Source organism: Genypterus blacodes, unplaced genomic scaffold, assembly GCF_046128005.1.
Source record: "Genypterus blacodes isolate CSIRO-AG114 ecotype Tasmania unplaced genomic scaffold, CSIRO-AGI_Gbla_v1 ptg000012l_1, whole genome shotgun sequence".
NCBI classification, from domain to species: domain Eukaryota; kingdom Metazoa; phylum Chordata; class Actinopteri; order Ophidiiformes; family Ophidiidae; genus Genypterus; species Genypterus blacodes.
The window spans coordinates 6,991,689-7,011,034 of record NW_027466826.1 but is presented as its reverse complement, the minus strand read 5'-3'; the positions used below and the strand labels follow the sequence as shown (position 1 = coordinate 7,011,034).

At 42.3% G+C, this 19,346-nt stretch overlaps 1 protein-coding gene across 3 annotated transcripts in view; it reads left to right on the top strand.

Annotated features, from left to right (window-relative positions):
- gbf1 (golgi brefeldin A resistant guanine nucleotide exchange factor 1) overlaps positions 1 to 19,346 on the top strand; it is a 51,966-nt gene that overhangs the window by 21,591 nt on the left and 11,029 nt on the right. For all 3 annotated transcript variants that reach the window (XM_076164014.1, XM_076164021.1, XM_076164004.1), the window contains exons 4-19: positions 4,858 to 4,989; positions 9,228 to 9,346; positions 10,360 to 10,468; positions 10,782 to 10,842; positions 13,052 to 13,106; positions 15,544 to 15,691; positions 16,113 to 16,333; positions 16,569 to 16,737; positions 17,016 to 17,227; positions 17,308 to 17,406; positions 17,523 to 17,717; positions 17,992 to 18,184; positions 18,327 to 18,464; positions 18,559 to 18,647; positions 18,768 to 18,970; positions 19,154 to 19,277. In XM_076164014.1, coding sequence (XP_076020129.1) covers positions 4,858 to 4,989; positions 9,228 to 9,346; positions 10,360 to 10,468; positions 10,782 to 10,842; positions 13,052 to 13,106; positions 15,544 to 15,691; positions 16,113 to 16,333; positions 16,569 to 16,737; positions 17,016 to 17,227; positions 17,308 to 17,406; positions 17,523 to 17,717; positions 17,992 to 18,184; positions 18,327 to 18,464; positions 18,559 to 18,647; positions 18,768 to 18,970; positions 19,154 to 19,277 — 2,267 coding nt within the window. The remainder of the gene's footprint in view (positions 1 to 4,857; positions 4,990 to 9,227; positions 9,347 to 10,359; positions 10,469 to 10,781; positions 10,843 to 13,051; positions 13,107 to 15,543; positions 15,692 to 16,112; positions 16,334 to 16,568; positions 16,738 to 17,015; positions 17,228 to 17,307; positions 17,407 to 17,522; positions 17,718 to 17,991; positions 18,185 to 18,326; positions 18,465 to 18,558; positions 18,648 to 18,767; positions 18,971 to 19,153; positions 19,278 to 19,346) is intronic.

Here is a 19,346-nt window from a genome sequence, read left to right as displayed (position 1 = left end):
GAAATGCTCCCCTGCTGTGGCCATTATAGCCATGCTCCCAACCATTTGGAAAAGTTTTAATTTCTCCAGGGCTTTCAAATTGCCTGTTTAGGTTTTGCAGAGGCACTGTTCCAAGCGCCTATAAAATACCACTGTGGCCAAATGAAATGACCAAGTAGAGCTCCATAGCATTGTTCCATCCTAATTGCTCCCTTCTACAAGTGTCAGTTTCATTGAAGAGAATAGAGGGACTGAGGGCAGAAGCAAAACATGAATGAAACAAAGGTACGGCGATGGACCAGGGAGAGTTGACGTTCATCAAACTTCTCCCGACAGATGGATAAGAATACTGTCGTGCAAGACTTTCTTCAGCAGCTAAACAGAAGGGAATTCACCCTGGATTTCATTTAGCCTTGCTGGTCTTGTTAAAGTGCTGTGTCTCCCCTCAGCACGAGCAGCCTCAGCGTTGTAACCAAGGACTCTGACTCTTAATTTTAGCGGCTGAAGAGGTCCAGATCAATAACCATCATTGTTTGGTTTTGGGCCGCTGCGTCGGTCAAAGGAGGATTCACTCCTCCCTCATCTCCTGCTCACCTGCCTCTCCACCCTCTCCCCCCTTTGCACCTTATCAAAGGTTTCACTTTGTTGTGTTCATTTTCACTGTGAATGGTTTGTCTGGACGTTGTTTACGGGTTGTGTGCTGGGTACAGATGAGCGCTAAGTGTGCTGCCTCATAACCATTTGACAAAGCTTTATCTTCAGAGCTTCTTTCCATACGGATGTCTGATTCTAGACGCTTTGTTTTTATGAATGCTTTACTAACATCCTCCATGTAGCCATTATCCAGGAGATGAAAGGCAAATTATAGATTCATGTTAAGTTGTTCAGGAGTTTGAATATATCACAAAATATCCAACTGGACGTAGAGGCGATGCTGACATTCAGTCTTTACTTATTTGTGTCATATTTGGTTATTCCTGGTAAGTAATTGGAAACAAATGAATGAACAAATGGATTATTTTGCAACCTTCCACTACCGGAGCTGTGCTTTGGCTTTAAAATATTTTTCTCTGTTTGACATCGTAGCCTACACACACACACAGTCTGATGATGATAAATTGTCTGGATAAAAATGTTTATTTTCATGGTCCAATTGTATTTTTTTTCCTATATTTTATCGTGTTAATGCTCTAAACAACACAGTGGCTGCTGTCAATAATTTTTTTCCTCATGTGCTGCTTTGAATGGCGGTGCGTCCTCCACGATGATATCATGCTCACAATTACTCATGCACTCTTTCTGTCACACAGGCGCACATTGCACAGCGATTTACACATTTGAATGGTAGCTTAGTTTGGAAAATTGGCTTTTTGTTTGTAGAGCATAATATGCAGGGAATTAGGATATTCCTCAGCTTGTTTAGCATCATAGAACATCAGAAGTGCAATTACCAACAGAAGATGTGGTAAGAAGACCGAGTCCAAGTCAAACTCTGTGTCCCCCAGGAAATTTAGTTGTTACGATCACATCGCAACTGCCTGTTCCCAAATAATGGCCTCCATGGTAACAGTCATTTTACTTATGTGTGAGACCAGATTAGTGAGTTTGCTGTACTGTGTGTACAGCATGTGTTTTGTGTTAAACTCCTCTTTGACTTTACACATTTACACTTTGCAACATTCTCACTATTTGGACACTATCCAATGTGTTTTTTGTTTAACTCACTGAACAGAGATGAGGAAGTGACTTTACGTGCTGTGCCAGTGCCATAAGAAGATAATCCTCTGCTTTGAAGTGTCGGCCATGAAAAGAACTCTGTATCTTACTTCCAGTGTTAGACGTCTCTACAGTGTAATTCTGTGAAAGAAGGACCTGTTTTTATAACTCCTGGCTGTGCTTGCAGAGCTTTGCAGTTATGAGCAAAAGGAGATTCTGCACTGGTTTTCAGTATTTGGATCTCTGACAATGAGACCGTCTTGTTGCATGTAGATATATTTGTCCAGTTTGGCAAGTAGTTTATATCAGATTTTTTAAGACAGTTAGGTGTGTGTACAGAGTGAATTCATCTTCTGCTGTTGCTCGCTGTGTTCTAAGCCTTTTCTGGTCCAGTGCCAATGGATGTGCATGTGTTAGATGGCTTCTGTTTTGTGGTGAGCCGGCCTCATCCCGAGGTGCTCTCCTGGGGGCAAAGGTTCACCTCCCTCCTCCTCTGTTTCTCTCTCTCCGCCTGCCTCTCTCTGCTGGGGTCATTTGGAGAGGTAATCCACACATGGCTGGATACTCTCACTACAGCGCAAAGCAAAAAGATTGGGCTCCAACATGGTAAAGGTAGAAGGGATTAGGCTCATGGTGAATTGTAATAGGCTCATTTCACAAATCTTCTCTTCTCTTTTTTTTTTACCAATTAAGCCGAACTTGAGCTGGACTTGTATGTGCACTTATATCAGGAATTGTACACAACGAACCCAGCCCTTAGATGGCAGCACGCACGGCTGGGTGAGCTGCTTTAATCGTGCGCTTTTATTTTGGTCAATGTCAGCCAGAGGTCAACCTGGTTATAGTGTGATTGCCTTACCTCGGCTGTGGCCATCGTTATTTATTTCACTCCACACCACAAGCCCCGGAGATTGAGTTGAAGTACAGAGCCTGTATTTAGCCTTTATTTAAGAAGAGCTGCTCTCGTCAGCCCCGCGTTCACCGATGGCCAGCCAGATCAATACGACACAATTGAGTTTTCCAATCTGCGGTCTTTGGGAACGCAGCCATAGCACTTACAAGGTGATCGCCTCTGATGAAGTCTTCATCATGATCTATTGACAGATTCATTTGCGCTGCCTCTTTCTACCCCTACTACATGTTTTTTTCACACTGTAAAGTAATGGCACACTAAAGCCCTCTTAAAAAAGTTTTCTGGCAGCTGATGGACTGATTGATCCAACAAAGATCTCTGCCTCAGGAGTTTACACTAGGGTTCCTTTTGATTCACTCCTAAGTGAATGATTTTGCAATATTTTTCTCTTTACAACGTAATGCAGGGAAATGGTTTGCTTTGTGCAGTGAAGTCATTATAAACTAGTCTGCTTTGTTGCAATATTTACTTGAAGTGTCTTCTTTTAGCCTCACAGCCAGAATGCTCAAAGCTCTAATAATAAAAAGAAAACACAGAATGAGAAAAAAAAGTTCTTTAGAATAGCAAGCAAGAGATTTGCCTTTGAAAGCAAGGCCTAACACTGACCTGGCGGCTGATGAAGGGACTGTGTAAATTTCCAAATTATTTCATATTTGATTTTCAAACAAGCTGCAGGGGTATTGGATATCACACGCTAATGCATGGCGGTCACATGTGCACGTTTGGAAATTGGTTGGACACTCTCCTCAGCTCTTTTGATGTCCCACAATATTTTTTTGTGTCTGGAGTGTAGCTGCTCTTAAGGAAGCCATAATCCTCACGGTATTGCTGTAGCAAGCAAAGCACTCCTCTAGCTCAACATTTCATAGTGGTGTGCGTGACTCCACTAATTTGCCCGTTGTTGTTTTACCTGTTTTGTATTTTTGCTACCCCCCTCATGACCTTTTTTCTCCCTGAAGTCTGCAGAGAATGAGAGGCTACTGAGTCGAGGTGGATTGGCTGAAGCGGTTTTCCTATAGTCCCCTATATTTATTGTAACGAAATAGTGGCGCAATTTGCTTTTAACTAGAATGTAGGCTCTCATGCAAATAAAAATCGGATTCAATAAACACTAGATGAGATGTTATTATCCATGGTGCGAGCACAAGATTGCCTTGATGTTGGTGGTGGCAGACGGTTGGCACGTTGGGGTCATCAAGTAGGCACTCTCCTTCTTCAGCAATGTCTCCTGAGGGCTTGACAGTCAATTGTGGCATTCCAGACTATAGTATCCTGGTAGTCACTTTAATATAGACAACAGTGGCATCATCACAAGGAATCAAACAGAATTATGACTAAACTTAAAAAGTGCTAGTGAAGTTGCTTGTGAACTTTGATGTCCTCATACCATAGTCTCAGTCTCAGACAATTTTTATCAATTGACATAATTGACGTTGTTGCCTTATAAGAAGAACATTTGGATACTGTGGATGGTCAGAGTGGATAAAAAGTGTCTTAAATGCACGCTCATCACAAGTATTTCCACTCAACATGTGTCCATGTTCCCATCACCACAGCAGCAGTGAAGGGTGAAGAGAAGGGTGCAGCCCTCTGTGACGTTAATTCCCCATTGATCTGGTCCCCTCAGGGCACCGCTGCTGTTTACACAGGCCTTTATATAGAGTGCAGAGGGAGAGCACAATAAACTCCACGCATCACTGTTGACCACTCTGTTCTGGTTTGTTTGTGTGCACAGAAATGTATGAGGCTGGAGCCAGTGTAGGGGCTCCACACATGGTGGGGCTTTGCTGGTGTCTGCTGCTATTACATGTGGAGAAAAAGGAGAGAATAGAGGATATTTGATTTGTTTTTTAGGGATATTTGAAATAAATATTGCACAGGATTTATGTACCTGTCTTTCTCTCTCTATGTACTGTATATTTACTATGCCATATACTGTAAATTCGCTCAACGTTACATAAAGGAACTAAGCTTGACTTCTGTTCTTTACATAGATACCAACATGATGATTATTTCTTGCTGTATGATGGAATTTCCATCCATTTTCCAGTTCCAGTTTTTCTTTATTTCATGGTTGAATTTTGAACATGTAGACCAATAATTAAAGACAGTATCTGTCTGACATGTAACTTTAATACAGGTATAACATGTAGTGAGGCTGTTGGGTCTAAGATAAGTGATGGTAAAATATTTTGAGCAATTTTCACAAAACTCATCATTGCCTGTTTGTCTCTATTCCCTCTTTTCAGAGCTGCCTGATATTGAACCCAATGTTTTCCTGAGACCCTTCCTTGAAGTGGTCCGCTCTGAGGACACCACTGGACCAATCACAGGCCTTGCCCTAACTTCTGTCCACAAGTTCCTTTCCTACGGCCTCATAGGTAAGAATATTCTTTTACCAGATTATTTAATTACATAACTTTCAGGACATAACATGTATGTCCGTGTGGATGTAATTTTGCAAAACAGGCCTACATGTTCAGCACAAAGCCACCAGTAAGTTGAAATCAATTCAGAAGGCTTACAGCATGTATCATCTTGGCGCCCTGTAAAGGTCAAAGTGTTCTGTTGGGACTGCCATGTTTCAGCCCAGCCTGCTGCAGGTCAGTCCAGCAATGACGGCAATGTTCCTATTCTCATCACAGATGCATAAGCTGGGTTGTACTGGTGTACAATCTGCAGTGCCTGTCCTGATTAGCCTCATCATGGAAATATGGCCCATCGACTGCCAGTTGTTTTGTTGAGTGTGAAATGAGCATGCATCACCAGATGTTAGTGTAAATAGCAGAGGTTGTGTAAACGTTACATTGTGGTCAAGACAGCTGCAGCTATTGCAAAATAAAGGAAAGCAGCACCATTTAACTTTAAAAAAGCTATCGGAAATGTACCTTCCATTTCTGGGTTTACTATACTGATTGAAGTAACTGACGACATGATGCCAGAACCATGTTAGTGCCTCATACCTGTTAAAAGAAGCGTTGAGGCAAGGCTGCTACACACAGCATCTCTACAGATCACCTCACAGATCGCTCCCCGAGTCCCAGGGCTTCTCTGTGTTACTGCAGACCTAACGCCAGCTCCCTTAATCCTTCCCCACCCCCATATTGACACTATCGTACTACCACCACTATCTCATCATCGCAGTACTAAGGGGTTCCATAGCAATGGTAGGCTTTTGCTCGTTTTTTGTCAAGACCAGTGGCTCTCGCTCTACACTGGCCATAAGACGAGGAGATACAGTGTCTCCCAGCCTTTAAACACACTTGCCCCTCTCCATGTTTTGGTTAGTCCGCCATCATTTTTCTTTCTAGGGTGGTGGGGTCGGCAAGAGATATTGAAGGAGAGTTCAAAGACTATTGAAACTTGATCTGAAGACTATGTCAGAAACTCCCAGAGAGACCGGAGACATATTTTCTCATGAGTCCTTCAAATGGAAGTGTGGAGTGTATAGGGTGACCGAGTATGATTTATATTTTCATAGGGAGTCGCACTGTTCAAAGGAACATTTTGAAAAGACCTTATTTATACATGTATTATTGTTGAGCATTTCCTAAGACGCTATTGAGTTGAGATTGATCTATTCTTGTGTTTTTATGTCCACTGAAAATGTCTGCTTTTTTTGTGTCGACAATAATTAGTTTTTGCCATTTTACACATATATAAATAAAGATGGGTGTTGTGTTATCCTGTATAAAAGTACGCCTTTTAATATATTTAAATGTTGACACTTTTTCAGCTTCTCTGACAGCTGCTACTCTTCATTAGATTGTTTAATTGTCACCTCTCTAAATGAAAGTTAAATTCTGATATTAATTCCGCCTACGTGTTCCAAACATGGTACTGTAATATCCAGAGTTTTTTTAATCATTTTAAGCCAAACATCATTCTACTTAAAAAGCAAATTAAAATGCCGACTGCTTAATTATACATTTTAACATAAATTCTTCTAAGTTGGTTGATGAAGTGGTTTGGATAAGAATAATAAAAGGAATTGTCATTTCTCAAATGTGACACGAAAACTTTTCCTCCTGATGTTGCAAAAGAACAAATTAGAACTGTATTTATTGCACTATTCCTCAATTCTTAGCAAAGCATTCTTTCATACTGAATGATTCTCTAAATTTGACTATATGATACTGGCTGGATCAGTTAGATTATAACTGAGTGTGTGTCAGTCAGTAGTGAGGAACAGACTGCATCAGCGGTCTTGTCATGGACTGCCATCTTCTGGCTGGGGGGAAACACAAAAAGTGCAACAGCTTAAAATTATTTGCAAATCCTTCTCATTGCCGTCTTTTCCTCAAGTTAATAATTTCATAAATAGAATTTAAGCTTCTTTATTGCTGCAAGGAATATTTTATTTTCAAGCAGTCTCTCTTTTTTTGCACGTGTTGTCTTGCTTCTGTATCTAGGTTTGCCTGCCTGAAATATTGTAGTTTCTTCTCTTCCCCTCATCAGTTACAGCCCTCTGCTCCCTCTAAGCCCTCTGGGGGCAGGGGGAGGGGGTCAGGTCAGTTCAGGTTTGCACACATTAAATTAATATCCCCCCCTAGCCGCAGCAGGCCCTTCTGTTTCTCTTTTTTCCTGGGTGCTAAGTTGAATACATCATCCCCTTTAGTGTGTCAACCTAAACATTTTCCGCCTTGTCCCATCTACGTTTCTCCTCTGCCACCCCCTTTTTTTTTTTTCCTCTGTTGGGATTCAAACGGAGGCAAGGGAAAACATAACATCACTCACCCATTTCATTTAGTGCGAGGTAATTCCTCTCAATCTGTGGCTAAGGTCTACTGGCATGGAGGGAGCACTGGCCTAAGCCCCAGCGCTGACAGATAAACCGATCGCTTCTCTCCTGTTTTTCCCACCACTTGTCGGCCCTTTCCCATTCATTCATCTGCCTCGCCTCCATTTCTCCTACGTAGCCGAGTCAGCAAGACTTCCCCGCGCTGGTAGCGGCCACATGACCACTCGCCCTCCTAGGGATCAGACTAAGGCTCAGCTGAGGCTTAAGCCGTATAGCAACTGCCAGAGGAGGCGAGCTCAAGCTACAGCCGAACCCTGCATGTGATTAGAGGGTTGAATAAATTGGCCCAAAAAAAAAGCCTTGTCCGCTTCTAAAAAAATCACTTTCGTTCTACATTTGAGTAAACAACAGGAGCACAACCTACTGCTCAAAATTCACAAACGTAAACAAGCAGAAGCTCTAAAATATTGAACATATATGCATTCCATACATTATCCATTGTGTGCGTTGACTGGGTAGCTAAACCTCAATGCATGCCAGGCTGGTTGAAAGGTGATCTTGTGCTATTCAGAAGATGAACAGGTGAACAAACTAATTTTCTTCTCTGACTCAGGGGGGAAAAAAGCAGCGCTGCCTTTGTTTGGTTTCTAAAGATGCATTGGCCCTTGTGCAGAGTGCAGCTTGAGAGCTTTTTGTGTGTGGCTCGCTTAAAAACACCCACTCTGCCCTCTCTGCTTGCTCTTTCACTCACGCCACTTCTTTGATTTTGTGACCAGAGTTTGATATACTTAAACTGCTTTATGTGGCAGCTGGCTCAACCCCCCATTGACTTTGCGCACATACCCTCAGGCGCACACACACATACTGCGCCTTTCCTTTCCTCTGTTATTTTAACAATGCCCCCCCCCCCCTCCTCCTCCTTTGGATGCCGCTTGTATAGACTCTGTGCCAAGAGGAGGATTAGTGTTTTATATCACTTCTGACATTTCTGCTGGATTCCCCTGTGGCTCCAGTTTCTGCGTCTAGACGTTGGATGTTTTTCAGCACAACTTCCATGAGCGTTGTCGCCTTTAGCTCTGGAGGGATGTTGGCATTGGCCTGTCTCAATAGTGTGCACCACACCTAAACTGGTTCTCATCCATTAACCAACTTCTGAGTGATGCACTATCTACATGCTCGCTCTTTATTACAGCCAGCACAACTGCAGCCCTATTCATTTAGTTAATGTCCACCCGCTCAAACAGAGAGCTAAATGTCACCTGAGCTGCCGACCGTTCAGATATCACAAACGTATTGCCATTGGTTTTTTGGCTTTAAATGCCGGAAGGCTGCATTGTCCTTTTTACTTGGCAAATCCTCCTTTCTACCTCCCTTTCTCCATCTTTCCCTCTCTTCCCCTCGTGCTTATTAGCTAATGAATTGGTGGTCCTAAGGGCGATGGGAAAGGAAAACAGGCAGGCTCCGGGCAGATAGCTGACCATCCGCTCAGATTTCAAAAACACTGGCTCCTGTTGCTGTGACAGCCAATTTGTCCCAGCTTGCCTCCAACAAAAGGCAACACATCTGGTGATTAGATCCCAGGGTCTGAGGGACTTTATGGATGGACCCAACCAGATTTTTTGGTTTTTGTATGTGTTTTAAGTTTTTGGAGATGTGGCTGCTGCGCTTAAGAATCATTAGTCATTCCCTTAAGGTCGTATTTATTATTTTTCATACATTTACACTCTCGCTATCTTCAATTATTGCAATATTTGTAGGGAGGACCTGCTTATTTTGTATATCAGGATGGCTGAATTTAATTTTATCAACTGTGAATCCTCAAATTAATCTTTATCCAAGTGTCACTTAACCCACGGTTTGTTCCTTATGTGTCTGCAGATGCCAACCATGAAGCAGCGGCCGAAGCCATTGAGAACATGGCAGATGCGGTTACACATGCCAGATTTGTGGGAACCGACCCGGCCAGTGATGAAGTAGTACTTATGAAAATTCTTCAGGTACAGTACAAGTACAAGTACAGTGTGTAACGCCATATCGTTCACATGCTCAATTAAAACTGATGAAGTGCAGCAGAGATCGGTTAAAGCGTGTTCGGTTTTTGTTTAGATTGTGTTTAATAGGTGTTCATTCAACAGCTCTCGTTAAAAAACGAGATGGCAAATAAACAGAACAAAACACTCTTTATCCCTCTGTAGTGCATAAAAGGGCCGAGTTACAGTTACACTTGGTATAACATCGGTAGAGTTATTTGCGATGATGTGGATTTTGTTATACCATTTGTACCGGTGCAAAATGGATTTGTCACATCACATAAAATGCACTGCGAGCATCATCACAGCTCTCCCCATGTTACAGTGCAGCTGTCAGGCATTGTTACTCGGCCAGGCCAATAAAAACAGATGAACGCGCACACACACGCACACACACACACACACACACACACACACACACACACACTCCCTGTTGCTCTAAAACAAATCTCATGGTAAGAGATGGAGACAGACAGCACTCCAAGTCAGACACAAGTGTTGGAACTGCATTACATTCTCTACCTCCTACTGGTGGACATTGTTAGATCTTACCTCTGTAACGCTATATTTTGAGACGCAATCTGGCTCTGGCAGGCTCTTCTGTCAGAACTGGAGTGCATGTGTAAGCGGCCCTCATATTGGTGGGCACGTTTTGTTTTGAAGTGATGAAAGTGCTTTCTTGTTTGCCGCTGTCTCCAGCAACACCTGTCACCATGAATTGTCTGTGTTCTCCTAGACGCTGTGCAATTTAAAACCAAACCATGTTTAATGGATTTATGTGAGTTTTTCCTCACCAAGTTAATTAGCAGTACTTAGCTGGAAATGGAACTACAGAGCTGTACACAGTAGTATTATAATATAGTTTGTGCAATGCCAATGAAATCATCAAGTGCCAGGAGAAGTGGAGTAGTGATTAGTTTTTTATTTTTACGTTTTAGATGAAATTGTGAATTTTGGTCCTGTGTTATTATGTGTTTCAGGTCCTGAGAGCTCTGCTGTTGACACCAGTTGGAGCACATCTGACCAATGAGTCTGTGTGTGAGATCATGCAGTCCTGCTTCCGAATCTGCTTTGAGATGCGCCTTAGTGGTGAGTTATTAAACAAGATGTGAACAAAGATAAACAAAGATTTTTCTTAGAATTGTATTCTTAGTAACAATGGTATCAACTTTTAAAATTGCACTAAGGCTCTTTGTTACGTGTACTCACTCTCTTCTTTAACATTACATTTGCATTTACTCATTTGACAGACAATTTGATGGTTCCTTATGTCGCTTTTATTCAAGGCGACGTACACGTGACTTACAGTACATATACATACAGTATGCATGAACACTCTGCTTTGTCCCATCTCCCCTCTATTTCTTTCCGTCCTTTTCTAATGGCTGTTTATCTCTTGCAGAGCTCCTTAGGAAATCCGCTGAACATACACTGGTTGATATGGTGCAGCTGCTGTACTCCAGGTAAACGAACGGGGGCGGGGGGAAGATGATTATATGTCAATATAAAGTGTGCAGTGAGCTGGTGCCGCTCCTGAAATAAAGACAATCTTCTGGGTTTACACTGACAGAGACACCCTGTCAAAAAGCATCTTGTTTATATAGTTATATTAAAAACAACCTTCAAGTAGGAAAATGGGAATTGGACAGCCCTCCAGCAAAGAACTATCCTCTCAAGAAACAACCGAGAAGGGGAAGTTGTTGGGCTTGGGTTTACTTTGCTAACAGCAAGTTTATTCCGATTCATTAAAATTTCATGATTGTTTAGGGACTGTTTTGTAAGGTTAAGTATCTAGTCTAATCTAAACACACTTGTGGAAATATAGTGGAAATCACCGGAATGTGCGGATTCCACCACAATGTCAGATTTTCCTCCGCACGATAAGAAAGGGGGTAAAAGTGCAGAGTAGTTTCAAACCTTACATCTTAAATCCAATCCCAGCAGAGTACCTGAGCAGGTCAGCCTTACTAGTGCATCACCTCCAGATTATGGCTTTCAGGACTTCTGAATATATCTGTCTCTCTGGCATCATTATTCCCCTTGAAGCTCATGAATTTCATTTTGCACTGTGCATGGGGTCAATGGGCCACTGATTCACTAATGCCATAACATTATTTCCCCTTTGGCATTTAGCATAAGAGGCCCTCTCTCCCTGTCATACCCCCCCGCCCCCCCTCCTTCTCCTCCTCCACCCCTCCAGTTGCATCAGAGTGCCAGTCACATTCAGTCACAGACAAGGGGATGAGCCAATTGAGCTCCAGACTGTATGATCTGCATATAGATGAAGGTGGTCTGCTTCAACGGCAAAGCTCTGCGCTCCATAAATACTAAGCATATCACACACACACACACACACACACTCACACCTCACAAAACACACAAGCACACATAGAGAATTAGCATTGCAGACAGAAGCAATCAGGGAAATCAGCTACAAAAAAAGGTTGTGTCCTCATCTAAATGTGAGGGAGCATTCCTGGAGAACAAACAGAGCTCCAAATAAAGTTGTGGTGTGATTCACCTCCTCTCTGAAGGTGCACACGCCTTCACCAAGGCTATTTGTTGCGTGATTTGTCCGAAAATGTTGGGTTATAATTCCCTCATTTTTGGTGTTGATTTTTTCCCCCAAACAGATTCTGACTCAAACGTTCTTTGGCCTGTTTATTAAATTATTGGCACGGCTTTTGTATGACATCTTGTTATCATATCCTCTAACACAATGTAACTGCGTGAGGCACTGTATATTCAGTACAGGCGTTTTACTACATATTCCTGATGCTGCTCACATACACACACACACACACACACACACACACACACACACACACACACACACACACACACACACACACACACACACACACACACACACACACACACACACACACACACATACACACACACATACACATACACATACACACCGAATCTCATTTTGCTTATTTTCAGCCCCAGCCCCCCACTTGTCCACAGAACCTGGGTAATAGAGATGTGAGTGGCTCTGGCGTCCCCCTCCCCCTGTCAGAGAATAATGAGCAGGAGCTCTTCTCAACTCCTCAGAAGGAGTCTTAGATTGCCTGCTGAAAGTATTAGGCATGTTAATCTGTTGGACCCACAGATCATCCAATAATCGTGCTAGCAAGACAACACTCTATTAAGGCAGAGTTAATGTCAGGAGGGGGGTGTTGTGTTAGTTGTGTGTGTGTGTGTGTGTGTGTGTGTGTGTGTGTGTGTGTGTGTGTGTGTGTGTGTGTGAGAGTGAGAGTGAGAGTGAGAGTGAGTGTTTGAGTGCATGAGTGAGTGAGTGAGTGAGAATCTAATTTTCTAGCAAAGCCTAAGAGTCCGCAGAAAACCCGGTCTCATACAAACACACGCACTTAACGGTCTTGCACAAACACACTCACCTAAACACACACTCTTAGCAGTCTGCGTCACACATCGCTCGCAGGCTTGGAAATGTTTTTTTGTGGCAGAAGTTGAAAATCTGGACTCTTACCACAAAAATGCTCTTTGGCAACTTAGAACACTCACTGCTTTCTCTTTGTCCAAATGTTGCATCTACATTGATTTTAGACATTTACCACCGCGCTTTCTCCTTTAGTGTACATGCAACCTATTGAAAACATTGCAAATTTAAATTATGTGTCTTATTTGTGTCCTTTATTTCATCAGATTACCCCAGTTCAAAGAGGAGGCCAAGAGTTTTGTGGGTGCCAACATGAAGAAGGTAAAAGGACTGAGATGTTTGAGTTATGTCCCCATTTGCTTGCTCATATCCTTGTGTCCTTCACTTTTTGTCCTTTTGGTTCTTGTCATCCTTCAATGTGCTGTTTTTACAGGTTTTTGTCGATAAGACATCTGTGACAGTGAAAAGGAATTAATGACATAACAGTGTTGGTTAACCGAAGCATGACATACAAATGTGACAAATCAGATCAAGAGCAACCACACAACCCCTGTATCAATTCATCAACAGAACATACAAAGTACTCGCTCAGCATTTGGGAACTTTTGCTTTCCTGCGCAGATTTTATAGCCATCTCTGCTGTTGAAAAACCTCCTATTTTTCATACTAGGCTGCTTTCTTCTTTTCTGTTTGTTTTAATTTGAGAAAGTTTTGGTTATTTATTTGAGTTGCCCATGTGTTGTATGTCTGCCTCTGTTCCTCCCCACAGACACCATCCTATATCTTGGACACTCAGGATTTTATTTTTGCAGAGCAGCGTAGAAACACAATTCAGGATGGCCTAGAGAGGGTACTTCACCGGCCCACCATTGGCCCAGTCTGTGATTGCACGGACGTAGGCAGGGTTAGCATGGCTTCATGGTAGAAGTGCATGGTGGTGCATTGGGTTGCTGTTTAACTAAAGAGTTTTCCTTATCACTCTGCCAAATTTTTCTCATGTCTATGGATGTATTCTCTCTGAGATAAAGCTGCTTTTTTTATTAGACAAGTGCACATTGTAGTTTATCATATCCAAATGGATCTTGAGAGTTGAAACCTCATCCTCACTCGTTTTGGACAGTAATCCAGTGAAACGAAGGAAATCTGGACTGTAGATTAGAAAGTGGCTTTAGATTAATAACATTAATAATAACATACAAGACTTCATCACAATTACTCGCTATCAGTAACTGACACTTGTGATGTCCACAGGAGATTTCTCATTTTGTTAGTATGATCACTTGTACAGGTCGCTTACATAACACAGATGCCTTTCCTGCTTATCCTATTGTCACCAGAATACAAACGATCAAATGCAACTCCACTGTTTCACACCAAAGAAAGCAAAGGATGAACATGCCTACCCCAAAAACATCCCATATGAATGTTATTTCTTGTATTTTATGGTCCCAAAACTTCAGTTTGAATCCGTTGCCCCATGCAGAGATCTTGTCTTTTGCATGATTTGCTTGCCCTTCAACTCATCCTAGTTGCTTAGTTTCCTGTTGCTCGTGCCTGGTCCTGTGTCTCCTCATTTTTGTACCCCGTTTTCATTTACACTCCCCTTATGCACAAGTGTCTGTTTGCCTGTGTGACTGTCGGTCCCACTACTGACATGTTGCCCATCACTAATCACGGGCACTTGCCCACTCCCCCTTCTCTCTTGAGGCTTACAATATCTTGTGGAAAAACAAACGAGTGCAGGTAAGTAAGACGATTTCAAGTATTTAGGGGGGAGAATTAATATCACTCTCTCGATCAGCTTTATCCTCTCCTTTTATTCTGTACTCACTAACCTCCCACATCCTTACATTTTGAAATGGGTAGAATGAGGAAATTTAAGTTGGTGAAGAACTCGCGGTCTCTTTCAGCTTGTTTTGTCAGGAAATGGAGACTGATGTTGTACAAGGTTCCAGACACTATTTATCATGATAAAAATGCTCACATTTCATTTTTATTATTTGCTTTAAGCTTCGTTGGGTTTTTATCCCTCATCCATGTCTCAACTACTGCATATCACGCCATAGAGGCCACCTATATGGTTTATCAGCTGTTGTTATGGAGCATGCTTTTATTTTCTTTTAAACAAAAAAATGTTCTGGTCATAAAAGGTAAACATCGGTACAGTGCCATTACCACTTTTAATCATACTTCCCGTCTTTAATGCACAATTGCTAGTAGTGGCTGTTTATATACTACAGTATTTGTGTGCATGTATGTAGTATTTTTATGTTCTATGGAATTGCAAAGTTGCTAGCAACACCTGATTGGTTCAGATGATGTGTTCATGTTGGGCAATGATCAAACAATATTTTTTAAATGTAGCTCTATATTTGTTTGCTCATAACTTTGAAAGATGTGGTTATGATGTGGCCACATGTCTTAACTTCAGGCTTTTTATTTTGGAATCTATAAGTTGAAGGTTTTCAGGGTCTCCTAGACATATGCAGTCTCTCACTGAGTGACGTTAAGTTGAGCTAAAGCTACATTTTTGAATGTTTGACACCCCCTCTGTGGGTTTCTTGTGTCCATTTTTCATTTCAATAGCATCCTCTATTACTTCAACTTATCTAGATACCACCAATTTGACAATTACTGACAATATCTCTGGGTATATCTTTGAGAGAAAGAAAGCATCGTGTTTGATCATGGCCTTAGTCAGAGAGCCAGCATCATGTCGTCAGATGGCCCTCACTCAACAATTCCCTTTTGCTTCCAGTTGAAGATGCGTGCTGGTGGGATGAGCGAGGCTTCTAAATGGAAAAAACAGAAACGCTCCCCAAGGCCACCTCGCCACATGGATAGAAGCCCCTCTGGTCAGATGGACCCAAACCAGTTGGCCACGCTCAGCAACAACAACCTTTCTGGTGAGACAAACGCACCAAACTGCACCCATGATGGTCATTGTATCTTCCTCAACATTCAGAATCTCCACGCAGCTAACATCTCATCAGTGTTGTCTCTGCTTGTACAATCATGGAAGCGTAATGTTTAATACACCTGAATGCTGGGTTTCACAACAATGAATCATTGGACTGCAAGCTTATAATATTAATTTCTCCGGGGTTGACCTGTTTGTGAGGGTAACGTTCAGTTCTTGTTGACACTGTGTCCAAGATCATTTATTTTAGGATTATTGCATTAGATTTCATTAGATTGTACATGTGTACATAATAAATTGGAAATGTGTGTGTTCATGTGTGGCTCAGGAGATATGCCACAAATGGCTCTATCTAGAGAAAACACTGTTGGTTAAGCCATCGCATCTCTGGATCTCTTTTCCATCAGGTGGTGTCCCATTCATTGAACAGGGATCCACCAACTCTATCTTGACAACTTCAGACAGCGCTGGCTCATCCATCTCCAGCCCGACTACCACAGACAGCGGCTATGATGCCTCCTCTAAGGCCACCTCAAGGGAAGATCTTACTGACCTGGAGCAATGCAGCTCCTCTGCCACCACCCCCAGCACAGCACCTGGGGCTGAGCCTGGTGGTCTTGAGGCACAGGTAAGGCTGCCCTCATTCATTGTGACAATTAGGATGGCAAGATTGCATTGCTTGTTTAGCATTCCAGAATTACAATAAGCAGCTTGTTTGCTTAAGACCCCTTTTCTGCCCTCACTTTCATATTGTCCAACATTGCCCTCTACCCTACCATTCAGTGTGCTTACAGCTGATAATGAATTGATAATTCATGATTCATAATTTGAAATTGTTGCTCTCCATTTACTTTTGAATCCAGTCTGAAGGTAGGCAAGCTGGGCCATCCCAGTCAGCATCTGTGGAGTCCATCCCTGAGGTTTTGGAGGACAAAGACTCCGTCACAGACCAGTCAGACAGCGCCTCTGTCCATGACATGGACTATGTCAACCCTCGAGGAGTTCGTTTCACACAGTCCACACAAAGAGACGGTAAAGATACAGAAACTATTTTGATTTCTCCACTATCTTGTGCTCTTGCTTTGACATCTTTGAAAAAATGTCACTAAAAGAAAACACGTTACTTATGGTATATACTGTATTGTACAACCAAACTGTCTATAAGAAATGATCCCTTCTAGTTGACGTTGTACATAATGGTGTTCTCCTTAAATTTTGGGCAACTTTTGTCATGTTGTGATCATGTAAGCTATAAAGCTGAACATGACCCCCTTTTCCTTTACGTCCTCACTGACTTGTCTCTCTTGCAGGAGCGACCCTCATCCCCTATGGCCTACCATGTCTCAGGGAGCTTTTTCGCTTCCTCATCTCTCTGACCAACCCCCATGACCGCCATAACACCGATGCGATGATGCACATGGGCCTGCAGCTGCTAACTGTGGCACTGGAGGCAGCACAAATTTCTAATTACCAATCTTTGCTTGGACTGGTCAAAGATGAGCTCTGCAGGCATCTTTTCCAGGTAAATGGTGGCACACAGGTTCAGTCTTGTCGGTCATGTCTGTTCATTTGATTATTAATTGATGTTTGTCTTTGTTGTAGTTGCTGAGTATGGACCGTATGAACCTGTATGCTTCCTCAATACGGGTTTGCTTCTTGCTTTTTGAAAGCATGAGACTCCATCTAAAGTTTCAGCTTGAGGTAACAATGACGAGTGTTTCTTTTAAATACCTTCTTGCCTTCAAAAGTTTGAATATGAAGTAAATCCTATGCTAAACGAGTGTAAACGAATGTGGACTGTGTTCTCAACCTCCCAGATGTACCTAAAGAAACTGATGGACATCATCACCTCAGAGAACATTAAGATGCCCTATGAGATGAAGGAACTGGCTCTGGAGGCTCTGGTACAGCTGTGGAGGATCCCCAGCTTTGTCACTGAGCTGTACATCAATTATGACTGTGACTTCTACTGCTCAAACCTGTTTGAAGACCTCACCAAGCTGCTGTCCAAGGTAAAGATTTTTGGATCCTTATCGTCTTTGTAAAAGCAACTTGTGTTAAATTATGGTGTGGAAGTCCATGGGGCTATTGTGTAGGAGAAATGCCAAATGAATTCATCAGATTTAGAGCTGTCAAATCAGCAGTTATCCCCTAGTTTTGAGTTCATGGTTTTATTTCATAAGCATAGTGTCTCCTAGTTCTTCTCCTTTTGATGAATTGAACTTTTTAAACTAAATTCTCTTTTAAAACTTACTAAAGCTTTTATGTTTTCTCATCCTGCTGCAGAATGCTTTCCCGGTGTCAGGGCAGCTCTACACTACACACCTCCTCTCACTCGAAGCCCTGCTGACGGTGATTGACAGCACTGAGGCCCATTGCCAGGCTAAAGTGCTCAACAGTGCTTCTCAACAAGATCAGTCAGAAACCATGCTGGCAGAAGCAGAGGCTTCAATGAAAAATGGCACAGACACAACCACAGGTATACAAACTTTGGCTTTATGGATGTTGGATTATGGATATTTCACCATTTTAATCTGTGTTTTGTGCCTAACTCCATTTACTGTGCATACAAAATAAAAGAAACATAATCACAGATCTTACATTTACCTTTTTTTGTGCAGATCTCTCTAGACTGAGCAGTATCAACGGTCTAACTCTTACCCAAGCTGACAAAGCACCAGCCTGTCCACCGACCAGTGGGCATCTAATGGCAGAGAAGATGAAACTGGGTAGACAGGATCACGAAGAGCCTGACACTGGTGAGGCTTTGATCAGTTCTGCACCATAGACTTTCTGAGCATTTGACTGAAAGTCAAAGGCGGGGTTTATTGAAATTGTGTTTCCTTAATACAGCTGAGAAGAAACCTCCAAAAAAGCCTCATCGTTTCTCATCATATCTACCAAATTCCCAGGAGTTGATGGATATCAGAACAAAGAAAAAGGTGACAAGTCTGTTTTGGTAGAAATCTGTTGTAAGAATAAACGTCCACAGCAAGTTCTGAGGATGGCGGCATAGGAGCTGTTATATGCCAATGATCTGTTGTTATTTTCATCTTCTCCAGTTACTGATCACAGGCACAGAGCTGTTTAACCAGAAGCCTAAGAAGGGAATCCAGTTCTTGCAGGAACAAGGCCTCCTTAGTAATCCCATGGACAACAACCAGGTAGCACAGTGGCTCAGAGAAAACCCTAGATTGGACAAGAAGATGATCGGCGAGTTTGTAAGTGACCGCAAAAACATGGAGCTCCTGGACAGCTTTGTCAAGTAAGTTTTGTCTAACTATTATAGACATTGTACATTACATGTGAACTTGCATGATTCTGCAATAGTTCTGTAAAACAAAATGACACGGATTGGCTTAAATTGGCTAAATATTGCTGCAATTATTGGTGGTTCCTAATATGAAATTTAAAAACATTGTACTAATAGTGTGAATCCCTGTTGCAGCACATTTGGCTTCCAGGGGCTTCGTATTGACGAGGCCCTGCGGCTCTACCTGGAGGCGTTTAGGCTACCGGGAGAGGCTCCAGTCATTCAGAGACTCTTGGAAACATTTACAGACAACTGGCATGTAAGGCATATTCCCAACAAGTCTTTATCATTATACACGGTATAATAACCGGCTTCTCTGCAGGGAATA